Genomic DNA, 18,023 nt, shown 5'->3' on the forward strand with positions numbered 1-18,023 from the left:
CTGGGAGGGCTTTGGGAGGGAGGCGATACGCGAACAGGAGGGACCTGCTGGGTGAAACTGCTTTACTGTTGCTCTCGAGGGAAAGAATTTAGTGGCTCCTCACGGACGGACAGTGTCACCAAGCGCAGGCAACCCTTCATCTCCCACTGCCCTCTCGGGCTTCTCAACTGCTGTTTCCGCTCTGGATGAGCTTTCCTCGCACTCAAAGGCGGGGCAGGGGGAAGCCTGTGCCCCACAGACGCCCCGGCTCCGCAGCACCCTGCGCTCTGCCGGGTCTGCGAGGGGAAACACCGGCGGCACCGCGGTACCTGGCCGGGCAGTCCTGGAGCTGCTAACTCGGAGCCGCCCTGGGGCTTTCCCAAGCCACTGCAATCACTCGGCATTGAGTTAATCTCGTTTTCTCAGCGGGTGCCCCCAAAGACTGGGGTGCAGCATTTGCCCACAGGGCAGGAAGGACCCATAGGTGTTTTCCCTGCACTGAGACTGCCAAGGAAAGAAAAATTAAAAACAGCTTGGGAAAAGCCTGAAATCCCTCCTCCTACGCATTCGCAGATGCGACCGTGGCGGGGCAGAGGCTGGGGGAGCGCAGCGGGGGGGGGGGCTGGCTGCCCGCAGAGCAGCCCCGCACCGGCCCCACGCTGCCCCGCTCCCGCCGCCCGCCCGCTCCCGGCTCGGCTCGGTCGCGGCCGCTTCTCGAGCAAACCGGGACAAGAGCGAGTGGAACAGCCGCCGGAGCTCCCCCAAGCCCGCAAAAACTTTCTGCTCCGTGTCCCTTGGGAAAACGCAGCGTTAAGTTCAGCCCCGCGTCCCTCCCGTCGCCTCCCCCCCTCTCCCCGCGTCGGAGCGCGGCGATGCCTGTGGTTTGGGTTTGCTCCCCCGCCCCAACTCCTTCCACCTGAAGGAATTTATGACACAGATGAAAACTGAAACGGAGCTGGAGCCGCGGACGAGAGACGCAGTGATGTCGCCGGGGGATTAAACGGGGTGGAGGTGATGTCACCGTGCCTGCACAGCAAAACACACACGCACACACACACCCACCCACCCCCCCGGAGGAGCGGTGCTGCCAAGGGAGCGCGATCGGCCCCACGTCACTCGCGCCACCGGTATAAATGCGGTCCCGCGATGTCCATGGCTGTCGGCGCGGCGGCTCCCGCGACTCGACTGCAGCCGGGCGCCGGGAGGCAGCGCCGCGACCCGCGGGGCGGCGGCGGCGGGCGGCGGGCGGCGGCGAAGGAGGAGGAGGAGGATGCTGCGCGCCTTGGTGGCGGTGTCCCTGTGGCTGCGGGTGAGCCCGCGGGCTCAGGGCGCGCCGTGCGAGGCGGTGCGCATCCCCATGTGCCGCCCCATGCCCTGGAACATCACCCGCATGCCCAACCACCTCCACCACAGCACCCAGGAAAACGCCGTCCTCGCCATCGAGCAGTACGAGGAGCTGGTGGGCACCGGCTGCAGCCCGGTCCTCCCCTTCTTCCTCTGCGCCATGTACGCCCCCATCTGCACCCTGGAGTTCCTCTACGACCCCATCAAGCCCTGCCGCTCCGTCTGCCAGCGCGCCCGCGACGGCTGCGAGCCCATCATGCGCCGCTACAACCACAGCTGGCCCGAGAGCCTCGCCTGCGACGACCTCCCCGTCTACGACCGCGGCGTCTGCATCTCCCCCGAGGCCATCGTCACCGACCTGCCGGAGGGTGAGCGCCCCGGGGGCGGCGGTAGGGCGGCAGTAGGGCGGACCCCCTCTGCCCCCCGCGGGGCGCCCCGGGCGGGGGCCTGCGGGACCCCCACGCCCCTGCCCCGGGAGCCTCTCCCCGACAGCTTTACTTCCCCGCCGCACCTCTGTTCGCAGATGTGAAGTGGACGGACTTCACGCAGGGAGTGCTGGTACCGGAGAGCCCCCCGGAGCCCGACTGCAAGAGCCGCGGGCAGGGTGAGCCTCGGGCAGCCCCCCACCTCCCCCTCCCCGGAGCCAGGCCACCTCCGACACCCCTCAACCTTTTCCCCTTCTCTTCCCTTGAAGAGCGATGCAGGTGCAAAAAGACAAAGCCTACGCTGTCGACCTACCTGGCCAAGAACTACAGCTACAGTAAGTGCATGGGGGAAAACGCTCCGCTTGGCCCGCCCCACCCCTCTCTGTGCCCCCCGCGAGTCAGGCAGCTCCGTGTGGGTGCTGCACCCACACCAGGCCCCGTCCAGCAAGCACGGTGTGAACACACTGCTTCACCGCAGCCTTTCCCCGTGGGTTTTTGCCCGAGGACACCTAGCCGTCCTCTCCCAAAACCTACCGCTTGCGCACACCTCGGGCAGGCAGCAGTAGTCGTTGCGCAGATGATGGTGTGTTTCTGGTAACCGCAGCGAAACGTCGGTAATGTGCGCTGGCATCAACAAGTCGCTCCGCAGAAAGGGTGCTTGCTTCTGTCAAGGTCACTCTAGTGAGCGCAATTACATCCGATGTGAGCATGACCATGTGCTGCTTGGCCAGCTCCTGTTTTCATCCGTCAGGTGGAATAAACAGAAGTTTATCATCTAAATAAAACTTGTAAATGTGCATGAAGCTGAAGCAAGGTAAAAAGTTATACTCACTTATTCTTTTACTTACTCATCTGGGGTGGAATTGTCAGAGATTGATTGAATTCCATGACAATTTGCACCATCCAGCCAAGGAGCTGGCTGATGTTTTGCATGACATATTAGCAGTACAGCTATCTATTCACCCGTCTTCCCTCTTGCCCCCCCCCCCCCCCCCCAGTTTTCTGATGCTGGGAGTCAGGAAGAACTCTAATTTAAGATCACACAAATACCAGATTAAACATCTGTAATGTGTCAATAGAAAACCCATATTAACTATGAATTTAACATGTATTATCATGGTCTTTTGCACTTTATGGGCTTTTTCTCAGAAGACAGTTGTTTCTTCAAGGGATTTATTCAGTTCTTATGCAACAGGGTTATTATGTCAATTGAATTCCTATTTGTCTGATATCAAATGAAAGTAAAATTGTAGTTACTTGTTTCTTTGTTAGTATGGGAAAAAAAATCCAAACCCCAATTTGAAGGGAATAATTAAGCTGAACATCTAACTTAGGTATTTGTACAGGTCTTTGTTATGGCATTTTAGTGCATTTATATCATATATCCTTTTTATATAGTTCATTAATGCATCTCTGTGCAACATAGTGATATGTTCAGATGGGACAATGAACTGCTACACTTGTCTGAAATATATGAAGAAGTAGCGATATAAAATGACTATTCTGAAATGAAATACAGATGTTAGTTATATAAATTCTGATTCCAGTGACCTCAGTGGGAGTGTTGCTTGAATAAAAACTGTAGGTTGGGGTCCAAAATTTAATTCCATTGAATTTGTAAAGTCAAGATTTTGTCTTTGAGAGGTAGATTTTTACTCGGCCTCTTCTGAAATGAAAAAACATGCTTATGTGGCAGATGAATTGAGAGACAAGACAGGGCAGAACAGGTTGCATACAAATTTTTTTTTTTTTTCTGAAATCCTTTAAAATAACATATACAGCCAAATTGCATTTCTAGCTGATCAGACCTTGGTTTCAGTCAGACTTGAAAATGGATTGTGAGTCTCCAAAACTGAAATCCCACAGGTGTTTTGTGGCTGTTACACTCCTGATAAAGTTAGCACATAAAACTCAAACTGCATTAAAATTGCTGGTCTCCTGTTTTCTCCGTGTGAAATTTATTCCAAACATTTGTAGGTCCCTTTGAAGGCTTTTGCCCTGGTGGCTGCTAGGAGCAGTGTTGATGCAGGCTGATCACCCTGTGGTACATACACTTCTCATGCTGCTTTCACTGAAGAATTCTGTGATAATAGGACCCTTCCTATTTTGCTAGAGAGAAGGTCCTTTGTCTAAAACTAGTGCTTCATTTCTGTGATTTGGTACTTCTTACAAGAGCGAAGGGGTGGAATGCTGCAGTGGTAGGTTCTCAGGTACAAAGTTACTCAGGAATCAGCCTCAGAGCAATCTACGCAGTTTCACCTTCTTGCATCCATGCAGACATGCAGTTTTCCTCAATAAAAGGTAAAAAGATGAATGTTTGTGTATTCAGAGTCAGAAGAACCTGTTCCTGAGTCTGTTTTATATGAGGATCTATGAGGATAATCCAAAGGCAAAAGATGAAAACAAGTACAGACCAAGTAAATCGCAACAATCCTAAGCCTCTTAGTTTTTGAACTGCTTGTTTCAAACCTTCTCTTCTTTCTTATATCTAAGAAAAGTTCCTGGATGCAACTGACAGGGAAATGATTTTGTTATTGAAAATACTGAATTTACGCAACTCTCTGTGAGGTAAATTATTCATTACTTAATCGGAAATAGCCAGATGTGGCTATAGAACGGGTCCGATTTATGCAAGGGGTGGTTCAAGTCTGAGTCAAAGGAGCTGTGTGTGTGATTCCAGGCGAGATCGCTTGGCCTGATCTGGCAAAGATTGAGGCACGTGTTTAATTTTACAGTTGTCAACAGTCCTACTGAAAACCAAATTGGGATCAGGCCTCTGTTATTCCAAGCCACTATACGTGCCCACACATGAAGAAGTAGTTCTAGTTTCACAGCCAGAACAACAGCTTTCCATTTAAGACATTTTATTTATTTAATTTTGAGATGTGTTTAAATTTGTAAAATTGTTTGTCGTTCTCACGCCTCTATTTTTCTAATTGCAGTCATTCACGCTAAAGTAAAAAGCGTAGAAAGAGGGAACTGCAATGAAGTAACGACCGTGGTTGAAGTCAAAGATATACTTAAGTCTTCGATGCCAATTCCTCTGTCTCAAGTGCCTCTTCTTACAAATTCCTCCTGCCAGTGTCCACCTCTTCAGCCCAAGCAGGATGTTCTCATCATGTGCTATGAATGGCGCTCAAGGTGAGCCCTGGCGATACGGTGCAGAAAAGTGCTATAGCTAGCTGTGGTAGACGGGAGGGAGGACCAGCAAACCTCTCCTTCTGGTCATGGCCATGTTTTGTGAGTTATAGTTAATATTACACTGCTGATAGTTTTTCTTAAGATAACTCTCACGTACACCTACATGTTTCAATTACCTTTGCTATTAACTTTTTCCGCTTGATCAGTCTCAGATCTGTGCTACATGCAATGTTTATAAAACCTGGCTCACACGTGGAGCATAAACTCTGGTGGCATTAGGTGCTGACAGCATATTGCTTGATGCACCGTGCAGCAGTTCAGGCATCTCCAGCTGTTTGGGAGTGTTTTTCCAGGATTGCTTTCCACAGGTACGAGCTGCTTTGTGTGGTACAAGCCCGAGGTGGCTGTAGATAGTGGTCCATGTTGGCAGGACCATGTGGAAGGCATAGTTCTGCCTCACTGACTGCAGGGGAGGGGACGGGAGATGATACACATCTCCTCTCCACAGAGCTGCTGGAGACAGAGCCAGGCCTTCTCCGCTGGCCTATCCATACTTCGGACTGGTGCCATCAGCGAGATGTTTCTGATCCCACAGCTGTACCGGGACCAGCCAAAGCTGCAGCCATTGGAGCTCTGGCTCCGGATGGCAGATGAAAAGTAAATACTCTCAGAGCAGCTTGCCAGTCCTGCTGTATGATTAAAAGACAAAACAAAAACTAACTTTACCAGACCTTTCGTCTGGCAGTCAGCCTAGCCCCAGGCATAGAAGGAAATCCAGCACACTGGTCTGGAGGGGAGGGAGTGGTGAATCACAGCTTCCTTTTCTCTCTGGGTTCTTGAGGCAGAAGGGGACATCCCATCCCCATTAGCACCCCAAGTGTACCAGTAGCAACAGATGCCAACAGGACAGGTTGTGGCGTGGTAGGTACGTGTGACTGTGTGCTGTGGGTCAGAGGGAAGGCTGTTCGTACAACGTGCAGGCTGGTTTTGGGTACAGGGATGTGACTGTTAATTGATCATGCGCGCTTGTAAGGACCATAGAGTATCTACTTGCAGAACTTGATGGGCCATATCCATATTTTTAATGAGTTTTATGTTGATGTTTTAAGAACGTTTTATAGGTGTCTTTAAAAGTTGCCACCTGATACCTGGTTACCTTAAGGGTTTTTTTGTGAGCTAACAGGCACAGTATTTTATTATTACGCAGCACCTTGCCCCTCCAGATCTGGAAGTATTTCACAAAGATTAATTTAGAGCCCTCTACTTGTGTTAGCCATTTTAGGGATACATGCTCCAAGTCACGCAGAAGGACCAACACCAAGATTGTGATTGAGGAGCTCTGAGCTGCAGAGTTTTGTTGGAAAGGACCCTCAAGAGGCTGTGAGGAAGGGGAGATTTCAAAAGTGAAAGATCACAATCTGCCTCTCCATTACTATGGAAAAACACACTATTCACTAAGTATTTTGTGATGGTTTTTAAAGGTCACTGAGGTTTTTAATTTCGTATAGTGCACTAAAGTGGATTTGAAAAAGAAACATAAACTATTATATGTGTTTCCTGTTGAACTCAGTGGCATGCAAACAGAAGGTTTTGAGTTACAGCAGCTTTTTAAAATGCCAGAAGGAAAATGGATGGAAGCTGTGTCTCTACTGAAGTCACTAGCAAAACACCGATTGCCCATCAATAATAGGGTTGGGGTCTCACTCCATAATTTGACCTGAACAGAAGCTGCATCAGATGTACACCGTGTTGTGGTTTCATTCGTCACAATGTGGCCTTAGCTTCAATCCAGTACGTTAATTCCCTAATGTCTCCCTGTAAACAAAAGGAGATGTGTAGTCCTTTTGTGTTTGGGTAAAATGGATTCACAGTGGCTCACAGCTACGAGTGGCAGCATTTTGTACTCTTTTTGAGCTGGTATGAGCAGCAATGCTGTTTGTGGAAACTGGAGGTCAGGCCCTGCTACACTGTGTAAACCTCATCCCGCAGCAAAGTGCTGTATGAAATTGTGTGCGTTTACAACAATGTTTTGATGTCTCCAGCCAACACTGATGTCTAAGTAAAACCTTCCAGAATCAGGGAAATGATTAAAAAAAAAAAAAAAAAGAAAAAGAAAAAAAAGAAATGAAAAGAAAAGAAGAAGAAAAAAGTTTAAAATAGTTAAATAATTAGCAGTAGAGGAGATACAGAAATTCCAGCATCCCTATGGTATAGAATAGCTGTTTCTAGGTTGTGACTTAGAAGGTGTGACAGATTTCATTGGCAGGCAAGTATCACTGCCTGTACATCTTCCAAATTCACTTTAAAGCACTCATTAAGTCATTACATGTTGGAAATACTTAACACCGTCCTCATGTATTTGTAGGTGGAAGTGGAGAAGGTTGGAAGTGATCAGATAATGTGTTATGATTTGTCACCTGAGCTGTATTAGCTGGTGCATGGGAAACAGCTTTTTATTTAATTTGGAAGTAAAATACGTTATATCTTCTGCATACAAACACACACAAACATATAGTGGGCATAAGTAAAAATACATGTGCATATACATGTTTCATGGGATGTTACCCAACCCATCACTTTTTGTTAACAGTGATCAAGATGGGTTTCCCCTGCAGAATAGCTGCAGGCAAGGACAAAGGGCTCTAAATGTTTTCTCAGTACTGCCCATGCACTGCAGTTTTGGCAGTAAAATTTGGTTTCTTTTGAAAACTATTTTCTGTTTTTACAGAGTTTAGAATAGAATTTCAGAAGTATCAGTATAAGCATGTAGAAGTCCATTAGAAAGCATTTAGGGCTGGAGAAAAATATTTTTCTGCTTATCATCCCATACGCGGAAACTGTCAGTGTTCAGTACCAGTACCTGCTGGTGCATTTCAGCCTCAGGCGGTGTCGAATCATCTGGAATGACATCTCAGGGATCAAAATCAGAAATACCTGTAATTTGTATTTATTTCTTAATTTCAGGTTGATGCTTCTTGATGGATGTCTAGTTGAAAAATGGAAGGATCAATTAAACAAAAGATTTAAGGTAAATACAATCAAAGAAAGGAATGCTGATATTCTTGATAAAAAGTTAAACATCTTTGTTCTACTTCAGCATTGAATAACTTGCTTGACTTTCAGATATCCATACCACCTCTGGGTATCATTATTTTCACTTTAGCATTTTCATACCTCATAACTACATATAAGTGTAAGTGAAAATTTGAAAATTGTAGTCTTGTATTTTAGGGTCTCTAAAATTTTATTTCTATTTTATCTGCAAACTGTCCCTAAATAGGATGGTTGGATGATCTTTGTGTGAATTCTGGCTTATTACAACAATGACTCTAGGAATTTCACATCACTGCTAAGGCAAATAGCTGTCAGACAGGTGATACACAGATGAGTATATAGTCCACATTAGGCAGGAAAGGAAGTTAAAATCCACCGCACTGGATAAATGGGCTTTCCTGCATTAAAGATTGCAGGCTGGAGACACAGACTTCTCACCAGATACTTCCCACTGAAGACCCACTGAAAGTATTTGGCATCCCCTCACTGGTTTCAGGGAACTTTGGAAGGAAAAGTCTAGAGTATAGAGACCTGGGAGGGAGGCAGGAGTAGCAGATGCCCCTGCTTTTTGGTGCTTCAGGATAGCACTTGCTATCACTCCCTGCTTGTAAACTCCTCTTTATAATGGAGAGAAAGGGTGGAGCAAGACAATATCTGCCTCTTTCTCACTCTTTGAGAGATGGAAGAAAGTTATTTCTGGAATTCAGAAAAGGTTTCAGAGCATTAAGGACATACATATATATTTATTTTAATTATGAGCTGATTGACAATTGATAGAGAGGAGAAAAAAAGATGCACGTATGCATCAGCAGAAGCTTTTAGGTTACAGACCAGCTTCCTGCAGGAAATTGTATTTGACGCTTTGATCATTCCCTTTTGTCTTCACTTTTGTAAAACCTATGTATGGAAAAGAAAACATGCTTTAAATCTTTGAAGAATAAATACATTGCAATTGCAGATGATACCATGTGGGATTTAGGGGAATACTGACATACGACTTAGACTCTTGAAATCCCTTAGCTGTCAACTTAATGGCCCACTGCTGGCACACAGTGTGTTTTAGTGGCCTCCTCACACTGTTTTGTCATTTCTAATTATGGCTTGAAACCTGTTTGAACATGTGTTTCCGGACTGTCCAATAGATGCATGACTGGCAAACAAAATACTTCTCAAAGCATGTGTCATTCCCTCTGATATTAGTAGTTTCATAAATTAAATCCTCATTTAAACATGTTTGAGTGGGACACACCTAAATGCCTGCTGATAGTTTTTGTTTTATAAAGATACATATAATGACCCCGACCACACAAAATAGCCGACTATGGAGCTAGGTATCACAGTGGCTTCATTTTGATGCCCATCATTCATCTCTGAAGAATTGCATCCAACTTTTCTCTTGAATTGCCACTTAAAATGAATGTTTTGAGCTGTCTGTGGGCCATACAAGACAGCTGTTAACATAACCACAGCATGGCTGGTCTCTTCTCTAGCCAGGACAAGAGTCTGAGTTGCAGCAGAGTTAGTGCAGAGATACCAAGTAGGAAAGCTGGAGAGCACTTCTCTCACTCTGATCACTGGGCAAAGTCCCTGCCTTTGGCAGTTTCAGAAGAGAAAGTTCATTAATAGAGGGGAGAGGCAAGATGCTTTCCAGGTTCTACTATCTACCTCGCCTTCCTTAAAATAAGTATTTCTGTTCCTAGAGGTGAAAGACTGCCATCTCTGCTGCAGTGTTGTGGATCTTGCCGTATTTCGGATAACCTAACCACTTAACCTCACTGTAAAAACCTGTTTTCTAACCACTGCACTTTTGATTTTGGAAATCTGACAGCTATTCTCTTTGGTGGGCTCGATCTCATTGCTTTTCAAAATTTCCCAGGGATGCTGCTGAATAAAGCTGCAGGTGCATTATTCACAACCATCCCATTGCAACTCTGAACATTGTGATTTCAGTGGTCATCTCCATTGTTTGTCTGTAACACAAGCTCTTTTATGCCCAGTCCTCTCCACCCAGGGAAAAGCAGAACCAGAAAGTAAATACCACCTTCCCTCGTAGCTACATGTTTAAATATATATTGTGAAAAGACAGTCTGCTTTCTGCAGACTTTTCTGAGGAAAAGCCAAGTAGCACGTTTGGTAGGGCAGCAAAGAAGGCATTTGCAAAGGAGATCCAGTGCTCAGACCTTGGTTTTTTGATGGCACGGTGCCAGCCCCCCGGATTTCTGGAAAGGCGTGAGATGTGCACTTGCATGCAGCATGCACATGGGATGTGCGGTTGTCATTTTCGTCAACCATTTCATTGTGGAAATTTCTCCACTCAAGAGTGTGTGGCAGATTCCCCTTGCAGACAGCCATAACACGCTGAGATCAATGGCCCTATGGGATAGAGCACAAAACTGTTAAGAGCAGCACCAGTGTCAAAGGTTCAGGATAGCTTTGATGAAGATGTAATTATTTATGGCAATGTCTTTTTGTAACTCAGCCTCTTTGTCTTTTTGCATTTCCACAGAGGTGGGAACAAAGACTGCAAGAACAAAATCTACGAACAGCCCGCAGTAAGAACCAGAATGCAGGACGCAGTGGTCGGAGTGGAGCCCCAAAACCATCAACCAAAAACACCAACCCAGTGGTCAGTGGCCCCAAAAAAGCCATTAAAATAAGAAATGGCCAGAAAGAAATCAACCCTAAAAAAGTATGAATGTGACATTTCCCAAAGGAAAGACTTTTTTCTCCATGATGAGGGTCACAATCTGGCTTGATCGGCATGTTTTATTAATCCAGAACTCATCGACTTAAAAACTCACAGCAGTTTCTACGTAGACATTTTTCCTGCACTTTACTTTTAAAAGGTTTGCTTTTCCTTTAAAGCAGCTGCAAGCCATAGAGCGTAGGTTTGCACTGATATGTGGTAGGCATATTCAGGCTGACTGAACTTTATCTTAGGGCTCTGATTTGCAATTCTAGATAGATCCAGCCTTGGCTGCCACAGGTTTTAACTCCTCATGCCGGTTGCCTGCCCTGCTTCCATGCCGGAGGTTGGAGAGCTGTATGGGGCATCTCTTCTGTCCTCAGGAAGTGCACCAGTGTAGTAGCTGGTGAGTTAGTCAGTGAGTTAGTCTGTGAGTTAGTCTGGGGAGCTGGGAGTCGTAGCAGCTGAGGAGCAGCAGAGGGATGGTGACCTCTGGCAGACATCTCAGGCAGCAACCGCTGCAGCTGCGGGAGTGGAATCTATTTGCTATTTGGAATACAGCCCTTGTTCGAAGCATTCGAAAGAGTAATAGTTTACCAATAAGCATCTGGGTATGCATTATGTGATTATTTTTATGTGTGTGCCAAAAATATGCTTACAGTGCTAGTATTTGATCTTGTGGGTTTGTGTAGCAAAAATGCATTGAAAGCAGACATTTAATTTTTTTATTGTACTTCAGGCTGGCTTCTGTTGTTATAGGTTCAAATATATTTAAGCATCTAATTGAAAAATCGGTATTTTTTAAAAGGACAGATTAAAGCGAAGCAGATCTGTAGAATGCTGTAATATAGCTTTGTTACAACAACTGGAACAGAAGCATTATTCTAAACATAACTTCTACTGTACAGTATTAAGGAGAAGGTAGGGCTTCATGTGGCCTAGTGCTCATTTGGATAATTTTTTATCATTTGACACCATATTTCTAAATCTTTCTCTGGTACCAAATAAATAAATAAACAAATAAATAAGTAAATAAGGCTTGTCCCTGTTCATGAACTTCTCAAAACAACTGGCTGTCTGCAGGTTTGCTGATCAGAAGGTAACATTTACCCTGCAAAGGCTCACAGCCAAAGCGGATGCTTTTATTTATGTACTAAGTTTTACTGACTTAACATTTGCTGGGTGAGGTATTAAAATAGCCAAGGTGATAAAAATCTAATCTGCATAACTCCAAGATGGCATTTGTGCTATTCCTCCCGAGCTGTACATGGATGAAGCAGTATGGACAGCACTGTCTGATTTCTGCTAACACATAAGAAGATCACCTACATTAGCATAGTAGGAGCTCATGATAGACATCTGAAAGACCTCCAGGAATTCTTGCAGCTAAACTAAGGCCTAGACTTGGCAATTCTTGTATCTATAAAACAAAATGAGCATTTCTAAAATAGAGAGGGTCTACATCAGAAAAAGAAAAGAAAGAGTTCTGTGTAGGTTAACATCAGTATATTGATCTTTGTCATTACAAGAATTTCAGTGAAATTTTCGTGCATGAAATTCAAGGTAGAATATGTTGGAGTGATTTTAGTAGCAGCAGTAATATATTCATTATTACGCTAACACAAGCTGAAGACATAGATGCCAAGTTAGAATGTTTAAAACAAAGGGACAGAGGTGTTACAGAGAAATGGAGTAATAGCGTATAGGGTAGTTCAGGGGGAAGAAAAACAACACTACATGATCATTGGTTGAGCTTCAAGCAGTTGTTTAAAATATGTAAAGGTCAGCATTTGAATGTAGCCCTTCCTGTGAATTCTGAGCAGATGCAGAACTTTATCTCCATGGAACATCTGCAGAATTAGATCCAATATGTAATACAGGTACCAGGAATGCTGAGCCTATATTGCATCTATTGACTGTAGTGGGAATTATGTGTGCTTGACATCTAAAAAAACAGACCACAAACTTAGGTGCCGAAATACAGACTATAGGTGAAATCTTAGTCCTACACAATGAAATGGAAAAACTGACATGGAAATCCAAGGAGACAGAATTTCACTGCAGGTGACTAAATAAGGTGAGTTTGAAAATGCTGACTTAAGTGAGCATGATTTAAAAGATCAGTATGATTGGAAAGCTTCTAAAATAGTTTTATATACTGTGTAGCAGGAGTTTTTAAGCTTTAATTACTTATTGATCCCAATTTAAAGTACCCCAGTAAGTATGTATAAGGTTAGCTATTAAACATGAACGACAGTCCTACCATTGTCACATTGAAATAACAAATACCAAAGTTGTGATATTTCACTTTAACAAGCTTCATTGTGAACATAGTGAAGTGTGGTGTTTATTGAAGGAAACTTTTGGAACAGCTAGCTAGACTTCATAGCAACATTACATGTTATTTTACAACCGTTAAAATAAAATTTTTTCATTTTTTGATATCGGAGAAAAAAAATGTAAAAATTAGTTTCTCCAGAGAATCGTCACCATTCCTTCTGTTAGTCACCATCATTAGATTGACCCTTCTTCCAGTATGTTGGAATAAACTTCAGTGCACTGAGCCCAGTGATTCCAAACGCCTTGACATCTTTTTGTATGCTTTATGCTAACTTTTATTCTGATATGGTAAAAATATGGAAGAAGGCAATACCACAAAAGCAGGGGATATCCTAATACAAAGAACAGATGTGCAGACAGGGGGGATGAATTAGTAAGGTAGCGTGTTTTCCCAAATCCATTTTTTTCTACTTTTTAAGAAGCCATGGGTCAACACCATTCAACAATAATATGTCACTCTATCTTGAAAACCCCTTACAATTATTAACTCACTGTGATATCAAATGCTGGCTGAATCCAGACCCAGAATCCAACCCACTGCCCTTCCCTTGTGAATGGGTGAAACAGACAGTGGAGCCGTGAGGGCTGTTCGAGCTGGAAAATGCAGCCTCCTGCACGGCCCACTCACCACTTCTGCTCCTCGGCGTGTGCCAAAAAGTCAGACTCGCCTCTCCCCGTGCACATCTGTGGCCCGGTGTAGTCATTGCTGTGTTAGTGCACCCCAGCATGGAGTCATGAAACCTCGAATTAGCAGAGTGGGCAAATAGCTCTCCGATGGCGGAGCATAATTACTCTACCTACCTACAGCTGAAAAATTAACAGGCCAAAACTTGAAGTGTTGAATGTTTTTTCCTCAGTGTTACAGCTGCCGTCCGACTGCGGGGTTTGGCATTTTTTTCATATAAAATAAAAATTGCCTGGAACACCGAACAGATGTTTCTAGTCCGTTTCTTACTACCTCCCACACACATGTGCCCGGTTTAGTAAGAAGTGCCATTGAATATTTTCACCAAATGTTCTAACTTCAGTTCCAAAAGAATGAAACCTGAAAAAATATTTACTCTAATTGGGAATAATTGGTGCCATTTTAGAATATATATTTTCACTATAAATGCAAATGAACCTCTTTTATGAACCACATTTAAAAAAACCCCATAAACCCCCCTCCAACAAGATGCGGCTGACCCGGTCACTTTAATTCAATTCTGTGTTGCAACTCGTTACTTTTGTCCAGCCATTGCATATAACTGAGAGATACTTCCTGTACAAACAACAAGAAGATTTGCCAGTCCAAAATATTATTTTAATTATTTTATCCAGCATTGTAACCTAGATTCCAAATGAATGAAACCTGAAAAAATATTTACTCCATTTACGCACGACCAACACACCCTTTTTGTTGTGCTTAGTATTTAAATGTAAATGCACATCTGAAAATGTTTCCTCAACCAGACTTTTCTGGTAAACCACATCAGCTCCAAGTAATTTTGTAAATAAACATAAATCCATCAATATGGGTCAACAAACATTCAAAATTACATTTCTATTTATAGCAAAAAAACATTAACTTGCAAGTTAATAATTTCTACAGTGGTGCATTACTTCTAATTAGACCTAGTCAAGGTTCTGTGGAAAAACTACATTCAGTTTCAACTGCTAACACTATATTTCCTGTAACATCTCTGAAATGAAACACAAGCCTTATTGGAAGGTGTTTAATCTTCTTGATCCTTATTATCTCAGAATATTAAAGACAGCACTAAAATCAGTTGCATGGACTAGCTTTCTGCAAGGTGGTTACTATTGTTCTGAGAACCTGGCTAAAATCATTGCAATTATTTCATATAGATCACAGAATCCCTGTCAGATGTCAATAGCTTCAATTTGTACTGAAAAAAGCATAATTTGAATCGGTGATGTCAATGCAAAAACCTCTAGGTTATAGTCTATAATCCTACAAGCTATCCCATGCCGTAATTTTGGCATGAAATGGGATGCACCAGACTCCTGTAGACTTCTTGCTATTGTAAAGAGTGACCCAGGATTTTGAACTTTCTTGTTAAATGCACAGTAAATTCAGGTGCTCCCGGGTAACCTACTAATATCAGACTGGCTCCCATTGTTGCTGCCAAAAGGCTTGTGGATAAACCAGTACGGCAATAAGCATAAAGGAAAACATCTGGAAGGGAGGACACGCTCCTTTTCTCCAGATATGAATACGGAGATCAAAACCCAAAACTACCTTAAATATGTCAGACAGTCTGTGTTACAGATAGAAGGTTAACGGATGATGCACCAGAGTGACCAAGAGATGACCCAAACAGACCGACACCCGAAGTATTTTAATATCTCGTGGTTACAGAATGATGAAAACTTTAGTTTGTAGATACTCAGAGCACATCAGTATATATCCTCTGAGAAAGGTAATCAGAAAACAAATCACAAAGAATTGTGAATAAAGTGAATAGATACTTAGAAGGTCTGACTTGCCAGTGTAGCTCATTCAGCAGTCAGAGCAAAGGAAAAACTGCAGCAGTACACAACCACAAGCTGATTGACTCCATCTTCTTGGCGCGGAAAAAGGTTTTTCCCCACTTCTCTTATTTTATTATGCAGTAATTCAGTCCAAACACTCACTACAATGGGACATAATAATTCTTCTTAAATATTGTTTTGAGATTTAGAACCAGCTTGTTTATCATAAACTGAAACAGATCTTTAATGTAGTCATAGTGTCAGATTATGATTTCATTAATGTTCCTAAACAAGGAATTATGTGGTCTGTTGTACAAATAAACATGCCCTGTGGTTCCATTTCTCTCCTGCTGGGACAAAAATCAGAAGAATAATTATGTTATCTTTGGTTAGTGTTGGAAGAATTTTCATCACATCTCTGCACCACCTAATTCTATGCTGAACCACGAGATATTTTCTAAATTAACAGTCGTGAAGGTCACATGCTCTTTTGATCTGGCATTTAGATATGAGATAAAAGGACAGAGTCAGACTTTCTGTAAGATTTGTAGGCAGATGAGTTGTGTAAATTTAATTGCAAGAAGATTTGCATCTGTGAGACTCAATGGAGTTTATGTTGGAACACATTCCTTCTGACTCCATAAATGCAAATGCTTGCCGATCCCACCATGAGTGCTCAAATTCTTAAAAATTGTATCCATGTCTATGTCACAGTAATATAAAATTTGAAGAAGAGTAGATGGCAGTCTAAATTATGTGTACAATACCTAAGTGTTGAGTGAAACTTTTAAAGAGACAAAGTAATCTCAATATTGACAGTATTTAAATTGCCATGCTTTTGAATGCATATTTTGATAATCCTACAGAAGTCTGTATCTCAAAGATGTAAAACCTTCGTGAATCTGAATCTCTTCATCAGCTGAAACATTTTTATTGTTCTGAAATAAATTCCTGCTTTCCAAAGCTGCTAAAGGACATTAAGATCGAGAACATATTTAGAAGAAGAAAATAATCATTAACAAATTAACTATTCCCACATTTCAATTTGGGTTTGGATATTTACATGAAGAAAACCTGTCATAGACCTATGTGTAATATTTCAATGTAATCTACTGGACCATTTTAACCAAGCATAACACAGGGATCATAATTGACACACATTAATTATGAACCCAAATAAATGGAATCCTTCAACATCTAAGAGTTAAACCAAACTGAAAAAAATGCTATATTGATTAAGAGTGATGTAATGGAGGATGAAGAATGATGGTTAAAGAAGCAATAACTCAGTATGTAAAATTATATCACACTTAAACAGTCAGAGCTATTGCACTCCTACAGCTAAGTGAAAGTTCTAAGACCAGTGCAATAAATGATCCACCATACCTAAAACCTGTGTATGATACCTATGAAGCACTGTGATTGTGAACTTCCATCAGAAGTTTCAGGAACTCTTAGTAAGACATAAACACATTTTGCTGATTTCAGCATTTCTGTTCCTGTCAAAGAATAATCCCATCTAAACTTTCAACATTGCGTTTGCCCTGCTAGTAGAGAAGCCGTTAACTCTAGCAAAGATCTCGGGAAATGAGCTGAGTTGATGTATCTGAAATTGCCCTACTCAGACCTCTTCTGAGACCGCTTCTTGATTTAAAGTACAATGTGCCAGCGCCCAAAAGACGTAGAGTGCTGAAATAATGCCAGGAAGAAAAGTTTAAATGGGTTTTTGAAGTGAAAAACGAGCCAAAGAACATACAGCAATTCTGAATATGCTTCTCAGAACTCCCCTCACCAAGGTGACATATAAATTCTGCACTAATCACAACTTCCTACCGGCTAGCTACCCTCAAGTTGATTTTACTGCAGTAAAGCAGCTGTAGGTGAAAATGGGCTGCTAGGAGGATGCTCAGTCCAACTTCTGCTGGAGGAATGTCTATAATAACAAATACCCCATCACAACAAAAATATTTATCAGGAAGCTCTTTAAAACAGCTAGTTGTATTAAATACAATAGGAACAATAAAGAAAGTGTGAGAAAGACTTCATTCTTTCTGGACTTCGCACTTACAATCAATGCTGTAAGTAAATTGCTTTAACTGAATGCCATTCTTTAGTATCTCAACCTTCAACAGACTCAGACAGCGAAAGTGAGAATATATTAGCTACAGAGGAATATTTGTGTTCTCCACAAAGGCCAGCCAAGTTAAACTGAGAAAGGGTACAAATCCACTGGTTTAGCAAGGAGGTATATGTCAAGAATAGCTGTTATCTAAGAGCTGACTTTATATCTTACTTCATCTGATATATTTGAATCGAGTAAATGGACTGTAAATGACCTTCTAGTTTGTTACCCTACATGTGGCAGTAATTGTTAGAAGATGTTTAGGGAAAGGATGAATAAATAATGAAAATGTTTTTCAGGGCCTGGAGGGAAACAACAGGCCTTGATAGCCCTGAGCAGTCTCACCTGGAATGCATACCCATACTGTTGGCCAACAGGCCCAGGAGCCCCATTTAAGCTTACACCTGGGTTTAATCCTTGCCTGAGCTGTGTTGCAGGAATGCCTGTCTGTGGCCTG

At 43.0% G+C, this 18,023-nt stretch overlaps 1 protein-coding gene across 1 annotated transcript; it reads left to right on the top strand.

Moving 5' to 3' along the window:
• The first annotated feature begins 1,249 nt into the window (after positions 1-1,249).
• Positions 1,250-10,638, top strand: SFRP4 (secreted frizzled related protein 4). The gene is made up of 6 exons (XM_086468082.1): positions 1,250-1,691; positions 1,847-1,927; positions 2,018-2,083; positions 4,691-4,889; positions 7,854-7,917; positions 10,450-10,638. The coding sequence occupies exons 1-6, from the start codon at positions 1,250-1,252 to the stop codon at positions 10,636-10,638; spliced, it is 1,041 nt and encodes a 346-aa protein (XP_086324208.1).
• The last annotated feature ends 7,385 nt before the right edge of the window (positions 10,639-18,023 follow it).

The sequence above is a fragment of the Leptosomus discolor genome, chromosome 7 (genome assembly GCF_034619465.1).
Source record: "Leptosomus discolor isolate bLepDis1 chromosome 7, bLepDis1.hap2, whole genome shotgun sequence".
Lineage (NCBI taxonomy): Eukaryota > Metazoa > Chordata > Aves > Leptosomiformes > Leptosomidae > Leptosomus > Leptosomus discolor.

Coding starts and splice junctions, on each gene's coding strand:
- SFRP4 (XM_086468082.1), top strand. CDS start 1,250: ATGCTGCGCGCCTTGGTGGCGGTGTCCCTGTGGCTGCGGGTGAGCCCG. Junction 1,692..1,846: donor CGTCACCGACCTGCCGGAGG/GTGAGCGCCCCG, acceptor CTCTGTTCGCAG/ATGTGAAGTGGACGGACTTC. Junction 7,918..10,449: donor AATTAAACAAAAGATTTAAG/GTAAATACAATC, acceptor GCATTTCCACAG/AGGTGGGAACAAAGACTGCA.